Below are 15,387 nucleotides of genomic sequence, written 5' to 3'. Positions count from 1 at the left end.
AATGCCATTAATTATTTTTTGACACTAAGTCTAACGTGTGGAGTCTCCAAGACAAACAGAGAAGAGAGAACCCCTTCAGCTATCTAGACAGACAAGACAGAAAAATGATGGACAAGAACAGGCAGGAAGGCCAGGGTGAAAAGAAATTGATGGCAAAACCACAACTGAGAACAACTGAGAACCACCAAACTGGAACAACTGAGTTCCAGTCCAGTAGCAGGACCACTGGACCACATTTTTTTCAACACTGGCTATTTAACTCTTCACTATACACTGTCTGAAATAGTCTTATACTACAATCTATCATCAATGCACAGGCCTCCCTTCCTCTTTTCTGGGCTGTGCAGGTCCAAAGCCCACTGATGTAGCTGCAGCTCTCTTCACAGAGAGGAGGCAGGCACAACTTCCCAAGGATATTTCCTGAGAATTGCAGCAAGGAACCTCAGAGAAAGAGAAAACAATTCTTATCTCTATTCTCTGCTCCTGTTGTTTTTGGACATGTGGAATGTGTTAAGAAGATTGTTTACCTAAAGAGATTTAGTAATTAAATTCTAGTAATAGTTGTTTATATTAATTAACCAATCACTCAAAGCTGTGTCCTGGCTGTCTAGAGACAATCACAGGTTTTTCTTCAGTATCTATCTTTTATATAGTATAGTATTAATATAATATAATATAATATAATATAATATAATATAATATAATATAATATAATATAATATAATATAATATAATATAATATAATATAATATAATATAATATAATATAATATAATATAATATAATATAATATAATATAATATAATATTATATAATATTATATAATATTATATAATATTATATAATTTTAATAAAGCAATTATTCAACCTTCTGAATCAATAGAGTCAAATACCAGTCATTCCCTGCATCAAGGGCACACTACTTTTCGATACACGGATATCTATCATTAGACTCAATAAACTAATTTGGGACTTCACCTTTTCATTCAGAGAAGTTCAATGATGATGTAGAATCACTGGTGGTGTAGAATCACAGAAAGACAGAATCATTAAGGCTGGGAAAGACCCTACGATTGTTGAGTCCAACAATTAACCCAGTACCACCATGTTCTCCAACAAACAAGTTGGAGAACTTCTCCCAAGTGCCACATCCACACACCTTTTGAACACTTCTTGGTGCAGTAATGCCACTATTCCCTGCGAAATCTGTTCCAATGCTTGACAACCCTTTCAGTGAAGAAAATATTCCTAATATCTAATCTTAATCTCCCCTGGTGCAACTGGAGGCCATTTCCCCTGGTCCTGTCACTTGTTATCTGGAGGAAAATCTTCCCCAGATTCCCCTTCGCTACAACCTCCCTTCAGGCACTTGTAGAGAGGGGATGGTCCCCCCTGAGCCTCTTTTTCTCCTGGCTAAACAATCCCAGCTCTCCCATCTGCTCCTCATCAGACTTGTTCTCTGCACCCTTCACTGCCTTCTTTGCCCTTCCTCGGACACGCTCCAATGCCTCAATGTCCCTGGCTGTGGGGCCTCCAGACTGAGTGCAGGATTTAGGGGACCTGCCAAGGCACACTGTTGAGTGTAGGTCTGAATTCAGAAAAGCACTTTTGCAGAAGATGATCTGCCAGCATGTATTTTAAACCCTGGACCTCAAGCTGAGCACATGCTGACACTGAGCACTGTTTTGCATAACTGCAGTCTCAATCAATGCTGCCCATTTTATGTCTGTTCTCTCTCCAGTTCTGCCCACTGCTGCAAAAACAATACTATCATGTATGTAATTCTTGGGAACTCAAGTTTCTTTCACATACCTATGAATAAAAATGTGTTTGTTTATGTATTCACCCACTATACATGAGGGTGAAACCAACATCAAGAGCCTGTGTCCAAATAAAGAGAAGTTAAATTTTAAAGCACATTTTACCCTGGATGAATTATGAATGAAAATTGAAAGAAACATGAAGGCTTGCTTGATTGAAATGTGTTTGGTAATGCCAAACTCACAGAACCTGTGAGAAGTATTTAGGAGAATGGTTCCTTTTTCACATTTATTTACACATAGTTCAGAGCAATAGGAAGCAGGGAAGGAAATTAAATGTCTGTTTTTCTCTGGGAAAAGATAAGACAACACAGCTAGAATAGAAGGATGTCATCCTTTCATTCTCCTTATCTCAGCTTTTTTAATGTCTGTTACTTAGACATGGATTTTATCTCCAGGCTTTTCTGAGTGCCTTTTTTTTTCTTTTTTTTTTTTTTTTTTTTTTTTTTTTTGTGAACTAGTGAGATTTTTTCCAACAGTTTCAGCCAAAGGGGACAAAAGAAAACGATCGGCTACACAAGATCTACTTGGACAAAACAGTCTCAGATGAAATTCCCTGCTGCTTTGAAGCTCACATAATCACTTACTCGTGTACACAACAGGGGTCAGACACTGTCAGAGCACAGCTCCTCACACACGTGTAAATGAGAATGAGAATTGCAAGCCTGCTGACTTTGAGCCCAGTATGTTCTCCTGACGAGAATTAACATGACCTGCTCTGACAGACCTGCATGTTACCACAGAGGCATTAAGAGTTTGAAAAAAAATTTGATTTTTAAAAAAATAAGAGGACTGTATTTTTTTAGTGAGTGTCTAGAATGACAGCAAAGAGGAGAAAGGAACATTTCTCCAGCAGACCCAACCAGGACTCAGACATGTTCACTGCAGTATTACACAGTCTATTGATGCTGACCCTGATTCATGCATGCTCTCCATACGACCAAAATAAAAGGGAAATAAGCTGTCCTGTGCTGAGAGGAGCTGCAAGCAGCACAAGGCACATACAGGGTCTCTTCCCTGCAGGAGACACTGGCCAGCCCATGCAGTCCCCAAAAGCCCCTGGTGTGATGGAAGAGGCAGAGGTTGTGTATTGAGTCCATGTGTGTACTCAGAGCATCCATCATTCCCTTCAGGGTTTGTTTGCAGTCCCAGTGACAGATGTTGGGAAGTCTTTTCCCAGCAAAAGCTCTAGCCCAAATCAATATTGCAAATATCTCCTGCCCTCCCTTTTGCACATTGCAGCTGTACCTGAATCACTTGGAGAGCAATGAGTTACTACTGGCTTTCATGAGGCTCTGCATGAGCAGCAGCTCTAACATAGGATCTTGAGCCTGAAATATACTTCACTGGGCAAGGAGAATCCTCTGCAATCCTCACTCACTGGAATAACTGATCAGCAAAACCAAGCACCTCCATCACACAGTAACATTTTTCATTTAGCAGGATTTCAGTTCTACTACTGAGATTTTACTGGTGTGGGGAGACCGCATCACCCTTCAAATGCAGCGGGAAAGCATAATTGCTTCTTCTGCAATCACAGGCCTACTACAGCTTTTTTTTTTTAGCCCCTGGTATTACATGAGCAAGTCCAATATTTTGGTAACTATTCTAATCAGCATAGGAACCTCAACCATGAAAAACTGAAAAAACAAATTGTTTGCTCTTGTCAGGTGGTTCTTATCTATACATACATAAGTTATAGCTTGAGAAGTGCATGATGCACTCCATTTTGGTCACTGCTGCTCTCTTTGTACACCAAGAATTTGTGGAAATTTTGCATCAACAGAACTAAATTTCCTGAAAAATATACCAATGTATACCTGCATACCCAATTAGGGGGAAAGGCAAGAACAATCTCTGTTTGGCAAAAAAGAAGGGACTAAATTATGGCGTATATTGTTTTGCTGTAAATAGAAAGAAACCAAAAAAATAACGCCAATGGAACTGTAAGGATGTAAAACTGAACTGAAAGCAGAAAAAACAGTCTTCTAGTTCCAATTTGTTAAGACAATAAACTGCTGCTTCAGTGTTTTAAAATGTCATCACCAAATACAAAGCACTCTCTCCTTACTTGTTTGAGATTCAAGGGCTATAGCATGGAAAATAAAAGGATTGATGACTGATTGATTTCCTTTCCTTCCTATCTAGAAAGTAAACATACTCTAAACTATCTAAATAGCTAGGGACCTTACAAATAAGTCTTGTGAACTTCTGTTACCCCCCTGGAGTCTCTGGAGAAGCCCTAGCAATGGTTATTTAAAGAGATAGTGGCTTTAGTTGGTCTCCAGCAGAAGGATGTGCACCAGCACTGTGGGCATGAATCCTGAATAGAGGCATCAAGGAATGACACAGGGATTCCAATCACTCACCAGATGGGGAAAGCCACCTGCAGAAAGCCAGAGGTGCCTCCAGTCCTCTTTTTGGGTGGGATGGTGGTGACAAATTCTAGCGTGGGCTCCCTCTCACTACATCACTAACACACACCTTTGTAAAACCAGCCCATCTTGCTGGCACTGCTGGAGATGATTTCACAGCCTGAGGTGAAAGAAGGGCACTGCTCCAGCTCACACTATCTCTCCCAGCAGAGGCAACTTGCTTTGCACACTGGCAAAAGTCTCACAGTGCCTGGCAGTGCCAGCCAGGAGCTCTCAAAGGCACCAAATTCTTCATTTCACTGAAGGAAGAGAAACACGCCTACAACAAAGCTTAATCTCAGAGAACAAACGTGTCTTTATTATAAAGCACAACGAAAGAGCTCAGTACTGCACAGAAACCATGGAAGGAGGTCCACAGAGCTTAGTGCTAAAGACCAAGGTTTTGGTAGGTCACTGCACTGGAAGTTACAAGAGCTCCTTGCTCCACTTTTCACACCAAGGGCCACACCAAGGCTATTTCCTCACCATCCTCCCCCCACACACACCACCCCTGGGTCACCTGGAGATTCAGAGCCATAAACCCCACTCTCTCTGCACCCTCCAGCAAACCCAGGTCCATGCAAAGTTCCTTCTGCCCTATTCCAAAGTGCTTCTGCTGCACTTCAGCCCCTAGGGAGAGCAGTGCCAACCTGAGACAGGTTTGCTGAAGTAGTCAGGTGTGGTTACACACCCACACAAACTAATCACATTCAAACTGCTTGTAAAGCTACTTCTCCTGGAGAGGAAAAAAACCAAACCCCAAGAGAGTGATATAAAAGTAATCATGAAGAAAATGTACACAACTATATAAACTAATATGCTGAGCTTCCTTTCATGTGCACGGGACAATTTGATTACTACAATTTCCTGAATAATTGAAACAGCTCTGGTTTTGGAAGATTTTTCACTATTATACAGTTTTATCATGGTAAAAGAAATATTTATTTCTGAAACTTATTAATGAAAGTATCATTTCAGTTAGTTATTATTCATCAGATAATGCAGCTGTATTATCTGCATTTATTATTTGTGGTAATGATGCATGATGCTTTAATAGCTCTCTAACACTGGAGAATTTTATTCCAAGAACAGAAATGCCAAATTTCATCACGGGTTTTATAAGACTGTATTCTTTTTTAAACACAGCGAATTTTTATTTAAATCCTATTTTTTTTTACAAAATGGTGAATATATCCCAAGTCAGGAGTCATAAATTGCATCAAATGTGGTTACAATGATTTATTTATTTTTATGACAGTATGACTGGGGGCCAAAAAAAAAGCTAACACAAACACTCACTCATTTCCAGCTTAATCTCTCCGTTTCATGCTTTCAATTGCACCTATTTACTTTCTCTCACTCTCCTTTGCATTTTGTTTTCCCAAGCAGTGACACAAATTGCTCCCAAACTAAGGGCTAGGTGCTAATGCTCAATATTTTGATTGGCAGTTTTCATGGCAGTTGAAAGTTCCCAGTAAATAATGTTAAAAAAAACCTGGCAGAAGTTCCATTCTTAAGCAGTGCTGCTAAGCACCATTATAATTTCTCTGCTTTTATTTCTCATAACTATATTTTTTTTAATTTTGACAGAGTCTTGTTTGCCCAGAACTGCCTGGCAAAGGTGCAGAACACATCAGCTAAGACCACAGGTGCAGATGACACACGTACTCATTCAGCTGTGACCAGCAACAACCATCCCTACAATCAGCTCCTTGGTGATTAAGCAACAGAAATGCATCAGCTACTTTTACAAACTCCTATTGCAAAATGTTGTCTCACAGTTACCTAACACCTTTGTGTTAATTGCATAATTAATTTGAGTAGTTTTCATATGACTGCTATTAGAAAAGTCAGGCCAAAAAAAAAAAAAATCTGTGCCTACTGGCAAAAGTCAGAGACTGAAGCTTCACAGACACTGCTTGTATTATCCATGGCCTGTTAGTCTGTTGCTAACACCTTTCTTAAACTGTTCCATAAACAATAAAAAATTGTAAGCTGTTGTGGCAGGCTCCAACACCTTGCTCTACTCAGGTTCTGGGACGCAAGAGTCTCCCAAGACATCCAAATATATAAGTGATAAATAACTAAGAGCAACACAAATAACACTGCAATAAACATGGAGCCTTCTCACACAAACAAGATTGATGTGAAATGTCATAGTGAGTAGCAAAGGAAAAATGATGACTTTTAAAATTTCAGATAGACTACTGAAGGGATGAAGAAAAAAAAAAGAAAAAATATTGAAAATACAACAGGGAACTGTTAGAGATCCCATATTCAATATTATCAAAAAACCTTTGCAGAATAAGAAGCCTGGCACTCATATATCTTCAAATAAAGAAAGGTGGTCTTGTCTGTATGATCATCTGCACTCTTCTTTTCTCTGTAGTGTAGTTCTATTGGCTTAAATGGAATTACAGCAGGAAAAAAAGCTACCTAACATCACAGCTGGGGCTAATGTTCTTTGTAAAATTATGACTGCAATATTCAGTCAGCAATTAAAGAAACTCATTTCAGACATGTAAACTATGCACTTGCCCTTTATTATTTGTAATGAATCAACTGGCTGTGCCAGTAAGAATACTTGCAAAGACTTGTTGAGCACATGGACTTGCAAAAAGTTTCAGTAACATGCAGTTACTGATGTCCAGACTGTTGCCAAACAGAATAACCTCAGACCCTTTGTCTTACACTTTGCTGCCTACATTTTAGCATTAACTAAAATTCAAGGGTAGAGACCTAAAGAGAAGAAAGGATTATTTGATATGAAGTCCTGAGTAGGATTAGGAGGAAAACTGTTCCAAATCCCAGGACACTAAAGCAACCTCAGGGTGGACATGTGTTAATTGCATGGTGTTCCTCCAGTACAGTGTCTGTGTGAATGTCCCCTGTGCTAGCATGATCCATGTTATTTCTCTGCTCCAACAGAAGCTGGTTTCCCCTTCTTGAGTTATTCTGTATTAAATACTGACTAGGTAAGATCCTGTCTGCATGAATTTTGCCATTATACATGATAAGAAGACAGTGACTTTTAGTTTGCACAGGAACTGAAACGTATACAACAGAACCAGCAGAGTGTACTACAACTGACTATGTGGACACCCCATGGAACCCATCAACACCTTACACCTCCAGCTGCACAGGAAGATCAAGAATTATTGCCAAGCTGCTGCCATGGCATTCACAGCAGGAAGTGCCATGTGATATTGGCTGTGCTGTCATTAACACCATGTCAAACCTCTCCCCAGGCTGTTTTAACACCAGGGAGACCCTGCTACTGGCCCAGGAGACAGCTACAGGAAACTTGGGACAGTCTCTCCCCCTCGTGGCGAAAGCCCTCAAACCCTAAGTGCTTCAAGGGGCCTTCTCTGCCTGCAGCTTATCTCAAACCTTTGAGACGCTACTTAAATCACAAGGTTTCACTTTCCTAACCTCCCTGCAGTGCTGCTTGTGGCATGTTACAACTGTTCTGTCCATAAAAGCAGTAACTTAAACATAGGTTTTAACCAGTTGGTAATGCAGGGTTGGGATCCCACTGAAAAGTAACTAGTTACTGAAAAGTAATAACTTGATTCAGAGAATAACCCTGCCATGGATTCTCCAGGATTTCCTTGTGTACTAGACTGAGTTTTTCTCACCTCAGTTTTACATAAGTAGATAGTCCAAGATTCTACTCTTATTAAGATCCTCAGAAGAATGGAAATTAAACAAGAAAATATTATTTTAATAACACCTTTCTAAGACTTTGCTAAGATATGGAACACAACACTACAATTAGGTTACATGAAGTCTTTGGGACACCTCCTTTCCTTCTGCCATCATAGGACACATTTGACAGCACATGAACCAGATTCTCAGGGCAGGGAGGACTGACAGTTCTTGGCTCACACAGAGATGACATACTCACAAAGGCTAAAAACATTTCTTTACAGCCTCCTGGGGAAAGCAAAAATTACCTCAGCAAGTCTTGAGTGCTTGTGAACGTTCTCTCCTTTCTGCACGCTGGGAGCAAGCTGCTGCAGCACCCCTCGGCTGCTCGTGAGGGCACGTGTCAAGCGGGCAAACTTCCCCCAACCTTGAGAAAACATGCAAGATTAGACACACATTACCAGAAAAAGCTACAAGTGTACCTCATAAAACCTCTTATATGACTAAAGAGAGAAAAAGTTGTTAAAACAGAGCATTCTGCTTTAATATTGACCAGAAGGGAGTATAACTGAACCAAGTGGCAGATAAAAGGTGTCAGCATGGTACAGTAATAAAACCCATGACTGCTGTGACTTTGTATTCAATGACTCTACAAAAGTACTGCCATGTGAACTGCATATTTTGCAAGGATAAATGTCCACTATACAATAATCTCATATTAAATCTAATGATCAGATTTGGATCTCACAGCACTGCAGAAGACACTTCAGACTAATCAAGATGTAAGGCTAGAGTCATGCACAATGAAAATTACAGTTGTCTGCAACAGAAGTGAATCTAGCCTCAGATGCATCAAGCATAGATCTGGAATAAGCAGAGAAATATACATAAGATAATAAAAAGTAGAGCAGAAAAGCAAAACAAAACCATTAATTTTACTCTCTCTAAACAAAAGGGGGAATATACTAATAGATTTTCTCAAACACAAATTAAACATTTAGCAGCTTCTGGCAGAGAAGTCATATGCTGAATTTTAATTCAGCGTATTTTTTACAGTGATTTCAAATATCCCTGAAAATAGAAGACCTTCAGTAACAGTCACAACAGCTAGCTAGAACTATAATCTTTATGAGCAGTACTTTGCCATAACAGATAGGCAGAGTATACATCTGGATATTTTTGGTATACTGAAAGGAAGAAACAGTGCATTTAGTCCCAGCCTTGAAAAATGCTAGCACCACCTGGGAGCTCTTGAGCTCCTACCCCTCATCACCAACTCCAACTAAGGATGCTTAGCACTATGAAGATTCAGTTTATAATGAGAACCTGGCTGCCTACACAGCTTTCTTGTAGAACCCTTTTAGGTACTGGAAGGTGCTATGAGGCGTCCTTGGAGTCTTCTCCTCTCCAGGCTGGGCACACACAACTCTCCCAGTCTTGTCTGCACAGCAGAGGCGCTCCAGCCCTCTGAGCATCTTTGTGGCCCTCCTCTGAACTCGCTCCACAGGTCCTTCTTACACTGGGGACTCGGAGCTGAGTGCAGTACTGCTCGTGGGGTCACACAGGATTCCTTTGATACATCCCAGGATACACCTGGCATTATGAGCTTCAAGTGCACCTGGCCCAGTCACGCCCAGCCTCTCCCCCGGCCCAGGGGCAGGGCTTGGCAGGTGCCGGGCCCGAGGAGGCCGGAGGGGCCGCGCTCCCAGGGGGCACCGGCGCTCGCCCCTCAGCGGCCCGGAGGGAGCGCGGCGGGCCGGGCCTCTGGGGCCCGGAGGGAGGCGGCGGGCCGGGCGCTGGAGCAGGCCGGGCGCTGGAGCTGGCCGTGGTGCTGGAGACGAACGAGCCGGGCTCCCTCGCGAAGGGCAGCCCCGGAGGGAAACCGAACAGAGCACGGGGACTCGATACCGGCCTCCCCTACCACGCACAAAATGTTTCTAATGTCAGATAACACAGACAGCTCCGTTTACTAACTCAAACCAGATTGACGGGGAGGGAATTGTCCTAGAAGATGCGAAATGGTTCAAAACCTGAGGATAAAATTTCAGTGAGCATTTTCTTCCAAACATTCTTCTAAGATTTGGGCCATTTGGAGATACCCAGAGAGAGGATGCAAAGGAAGCACCTCACTCGAGCTTTCTTGCACAAAAGCACTGCCAGACAACTCTGTGCTATGATTTGTGGCTGTGAATGCTGAGCACCTTCGGGTGTCCCCCCTTCTTCCTAGGAGTCATCTCCTTCTGGAAGGAACAGCTTAACCCATTCCTCTCTCCTCAGCATCCCCTGCAAGCATCTCCTTTGCCCTCTGTGAACATCTCACTTGTGGGTGCCTAAATGGCCCACAAAAAAACTGTTTCCACAAACATCAGATCACCCCCTCTACTCCAAGCTCTGATCTGAAAGCAATATAACTGTTCTAGGCAAGAGATTGTGTCTCTTTTCAGCTTGGCTTTTCAAAGCAGTGTGGACACAAACTGGGAGTATATACCCTAATTCTCTCCACACATAGGGTACCACACCTGGGAGCCCAGCTAGGAGATGCTCCCACCACTGTGCCATGGTATGCCTAAAACCAGGCACCAAATCCATGTGCAACGTGTAAGAATTCCATCTTTAGAACACAACACCCTCCTCCTTTTGGGCTTCTGAGTTCTGTGAAAGAAAAAGATAAAAATGTGCCAACTCCAACATACAGTTAGACGTGCAGATTGTGGCATAGGAAAAAGAAAACAAAAACTAAACCGAATGCCAGTACTAAACCTTTTGAATCATAACATCTCCAGTAATGCCTGAAAAGACAACAGTATCTGTTGAATTTATTGCATTTTTTCATCCAGAACCCTAGGACAGACACAGCCAACAGCAGGTCAGTTATCTGTCCAACAAAGACAGGTCAAGTAATGGACTTAAGCCATAGGATTGAACACAAACACTAAAGGGACAGGGTCAGGGAGCTTTCCAAGATGAGGAACTAAGGTTCAAAATGTTGTGAGAATATATTGGTGTCTGTCCTGCTAAAACAGAGAAACCAGGTTATATGGATTAGGAGTTCTCTTTCAACAGAAGCAGTTGGTATAGCCCTACATCCATTGTTTTCCTCTAGAAACGGAGGAAATAGAAATTAAATTTAAAATCTAGTGATCCTAGGTGGTTCTAATACAGGCATATATAATCCTCAAACAAGATAAGCTCACATAAAGAGAAGACAGCTTGAAATTCAGGAACCAAACATAAAGATGGATACCATCCCATGGCAGTGCTTGCCTGTGCCCCTGTCATTGATTTTAACCCATTTTTATCATTGTTTGGTCTCTTTTTTCAGTTCTGCAGAAAATATCATGCATAGACAAAGCAATGCGATGACATTAAATCATTTCCAGCTTCAAAAGGATGGAAAGCCTTCAGGATTAACAGCACTGATTTCAGCACTCCCGCATTCCACACAGTTCTTTCAGTTTTCCACCATTTCTTTGCAAAAAGGTGAATAGAAATTGCTTCTGATAGCACCCAAGACAAGATGATTACAAAACCAGCCCCCTGAGATTTGTTTCATGTGGAAATATGGCATTGAAATATACTTTTGTGCTGTGGCATCAAAACTTTTCTTCTTTAAAGCATGGATTTCATTTAACAATGACCTTAAGTTGAATTTTCTGTATTCTTAAGTAAGTTGATACTCAAGCACAAAGCACTTATTATTTATTTGTAGGTAGCTATTTGTTTCCTACCACTCTTCTCAATTCATTCCTGATAACTCAAGAATTCAAACACTGGGAACTGTGGCAGTTACAGAACCCTTGTTACCACGTTGCTGATCCATGACTTACACAATTCCTAGAGTCAGAACAAGAAGCCATTGTCTGCTAGAGAACAAGCTTGTTTGTCCACATCCCTGCTGTTCACATAACTGTGTAAATGTGAATAAATCAAGATTCCAGCAGTTCTTGCCTCCACTCAAGCCACCTTTGTATTCCCACACATTAAAGATCCTTGCTTACATCCATCCAGCTTCTCTGCCGTGCTTCTTCTCTTTGAAACCTCATGACTAAAACAGTATCATTTTTCCATCTGGACTGGGAAAGCATACTGAAGTTTTTAACATACTCACTACTTTCCCTTCATTTGTTTCCTCTTTTTAAGAAAACATTTCATCCAGATGAAAGCAGAGTATATCTTAATCAAAATATTTCAAACACTGGCTCTGTTCATATAAATACATCTTCAAAAACAGAACCAAAAATCCCCCCCCAAAAAAACTCCAGAAACAAAAAGGAAAAAAAAGAAGAAACGTGAATTTTCTCCTGAATTAAGATGAAGGAGACAAACAAAATATTTTTTGTGTCTGTACTCCTGTTTGCTATGCAAAGGACAGCTTAGCTGCAATATGAAATAAAGCATCTTCTGCAGAGGAGATGGCAACTGATGATTGCTACAAAGCACAGAAGGCTACATCATCTTGGAGGATAACAACCATTCACTACTTGATTCAGTGATGCTGAATTTGACCACCTCTTTGTATAAAAATGAAGTATCAAAAGGATAAATTAGGTTCCAAAGCTTAGTTTTCAAGCTCTTATGAGACAGCATAGATGCTTTTGGATATGTTCACCTTGCATTCATACATTCAAAACCTGTTCAGGCAAACTTCTTTCAAGCCACTCAGAGTGCAAGCACAGTTTCTATTTGTCTGCACAAATAATTGTTTTGCATAAAGTGATGCATTCCACTTTATACACTACTCTCAAGCATCTCATACTTGGTGTGTTAGATCTCGAACCAGGAGAGACATACAGACAAAATGGATTAATTCCAAATACAGTATAAACTTCAAAATTCATCTAAGAAGATGACCTAGCACTTGACAAGCCAAACTTAGCTATGCCATAGCTTGATTTTGCCTTCTTCTATTCAAGTAAACCTCTTTTACGTTTCCCTGATTTTTTGAGGGGCAAGCAAAGGGGAAAAAGTGGAAAGAGGTTGTTTAAAAAAATTATCAACATCATGACACTATTTTTAAGCAGTTTTATTTAGAATGCACTATTTTTAAAGCTGCTGCATTTAAAAGCAAGCTTACTTACCTTCCATGGAAATCATAAAATAAACATTTCTAAATTATCTGAATCATTAAAAAAGGCCACAATGAGAAGTCTACTTTTATGTGACTTTTTTGTTTCATCTATTCCAATGTCTGACATTATTAATCAATAAAAAAAAACGTAAGCATGAAAAATGGTAATGGGACCTTCTATTCCTCTGAGTCACCTTCAGGGGAAAGATGCCTATTCATCTTTGTATAGTCAAACACCTGCCATTACAGCTCTACACTTTTCACTCAAGGAGCTGCATCATTTGCAGCTGAACAATCAGGCTTGAAATTGCCAGCAGGTGATAGAAAACCAAGATACACCACAGCTAAGCAGGCTTAGCCTGACAGATCAGTTGCTCCTTACGTAGCACAAGAACATGATTGATTTAATGGTTTTCTTTACACAGACATACAGGCATTGATTCTGAAAATCTTAAATGCTTTAAACTATAACGTCCTGCAACTGTGCAAAGAGGACATTCTATTAACATATCTGCATCTACAGGCAACCTGTTACATACTAAGTATTCATAAGCATAGGAAACTGATTACACACACAAACACAGTAAAAGCTAAGCTGACTGAAGGTGAAAGAAGGAAAAGCAATTGATTTAGCAATCAGTTTTCAGTTCACAGTTTTAGTGTTTCAGATTGAGAGTTCATTTGGGTTGAGAATATGAGAAACATTCCTAAGAAAATTGCCCTCTTTCAAAAGCATGCTACAGAGTTCCTGTGTAACACTGCACACAGCACAAAGAATATGCCCTCTTCAAAGCTCATGTGTGTAAATGGTTCTCAGAACAAGCTAGTACAATTTTACCTTTTTTAGATCTTCCAAAAACATTTTTCCACTCTGTGAATCCCAGAGCCTACTACAAATGATTGTCTAACACCTTGTACCTTCCTTTTCTTCCCCCTCTCACAGCATGCAATTGCACCATGAGATCTTACATTAAAGACATGGACACACATGTAAATTCTGTTTGACAAATCAGCTCCTCCAAGTAGTTGCTCATCTAGCCATCAAGTGATTAATACAATATCACACAACAAAATTCCTACAGCAAGTGTATTATGGAAGAAAAAGGGATAAATTAAGGATGAAAACAGAAAATGCAGGTCCATTTATATCAAGATTGATTTGTGTATAAAGTGACAGAGAACTCTTTACTGGCATGAAACTTCTGAAACTTTAATAATTTTAGAAGATCCAGAAATAATATTTGGAAGACTCATTTAGTGCACAAGCCCTTCTGTACATAAAGACATAGCAGTCAGGGGAAAAGTGAAGAGCTGTGAATCAGTGGCCTCTAAATAATACATTCAGCTCTTCTGTCTGCAACCTCTGTTAGTCACTTTGCCACTTTTCATGGGCCTGAGGGAGAAATTCTGCCTATCATCAACTCCTCTGCAAGTCCATGCATTTTATGTGTAGGTTTAGTGCCTATACTGCTGCAGATGTGCAACCACTGAGAATTACCATGCTCACTGCAAGAACAGCATAATTTCAAGATACAAAGGAGATTTAAAAAGGAAAACAAAATTATCGTTCCCTTTCTTCAACATACTTGTATTGAAAAAAAGAAAGTTAAAGTGTTTCTCTGTGCTGAAAGTGAAGGACATCTGCCTTTCTCTACCACATTAGGGAACCCCTGTGAAAGCAGAAGGACACAGCTACCACTCCTGCCTGAAAGTCCTGCTTATCGACTAAATAAATGAAGCAAGGGCCTTCACTACCAGCAAATAAATGAGAGCCAGCTTTACTGCATCATGCTTATTTATCTGTGCTGTCACTCCTCATCAGTATACAGTGAGCACCATTAGGCAGGGAAAAAATAGACCCAAACTTTCTGACAATCTAAGATTTTTAGTTTTATTAAAGCAATAAGGAACCAAACAAATAGCATTAACAGGAGAAAAAAATTATCCACATAGCCTGGAAGAGGGTATGTTTGTCAAGGTTGTACTTCCTTTTTCATGGTAACAGGTGTTTCCACTTTGAGAAACTATGTTTTTAAAGAATAACATTTTGAGAACAAATGTAAATCAGTTCATCTTCACAGTAAGTTTCCTGTTTAATTTAATACTACAAATATTATTAAGTACTACAAAAATGCAAACAACAGGAGAACTTACATCCTTTTTTACCCTAGAGGATGCAAGTCTCTGTAATCCTCCATAGGGCACAAAAGGTCTGTTTCTGACAGGCTCTGAACCTGAGTGGAAGTTTATGCTGCTGTCACAGCTGAGTTTGCTGCCAGGTTTCCAGGCTGTAGGTCAGCAAAGGGTTAAGAGCAGAACACTGCTGTGCTACTTCACTCTCCAGGACAGCTTAAACCTGATTCCACTTAAGATAACTGGAATCTCTTCACATAGGCTAAAGGAAACTAGAACAGGACTTTAACATAAGAAATCCCATA

General features: G+C 40.3%; 1 protein-coding gene across 1 annotated transcript in view; it reads right to left on the bottom strand.

Moving 5' to 3' along the window:
* The window catches only part of KCNH1 (potassium voltage-gated channel subfamily H member 1), a 173,885-nt gene that overhangs the window by 136,462 nt on the left and 22,036 nt on the right, over positions 1–15,387 (bottom strand). The window contains exon 5 of the mRNA XM_030944548.1: positions 8,190–8,308. Within this exon, the coding sequence (XP_030800408.1) occupies positions 8,190–8,308 (119 nt within the window). The remainder of the gene's footprint in view (positions 1–8,189; positions 8,309–15,387) is intronic.

The sequence above is a fragment of the Camarhynchus parvulus genome, chromosome 3 (assembly GCF_901933205.1).
Source record: "Camarhynchus parvulus chromosome 3, STF_HiC, whole genome shotgun sequence".
Lineage (NCBI taxonomy): Eukaryota > Metazoa > Chordata > Aves > Passeriformes > Thraupidae > Camarhynchus > Camarhynchus parvulus.
This window is presented reverse-complemented; position numbering and strand designations above follow the sequence as displayed.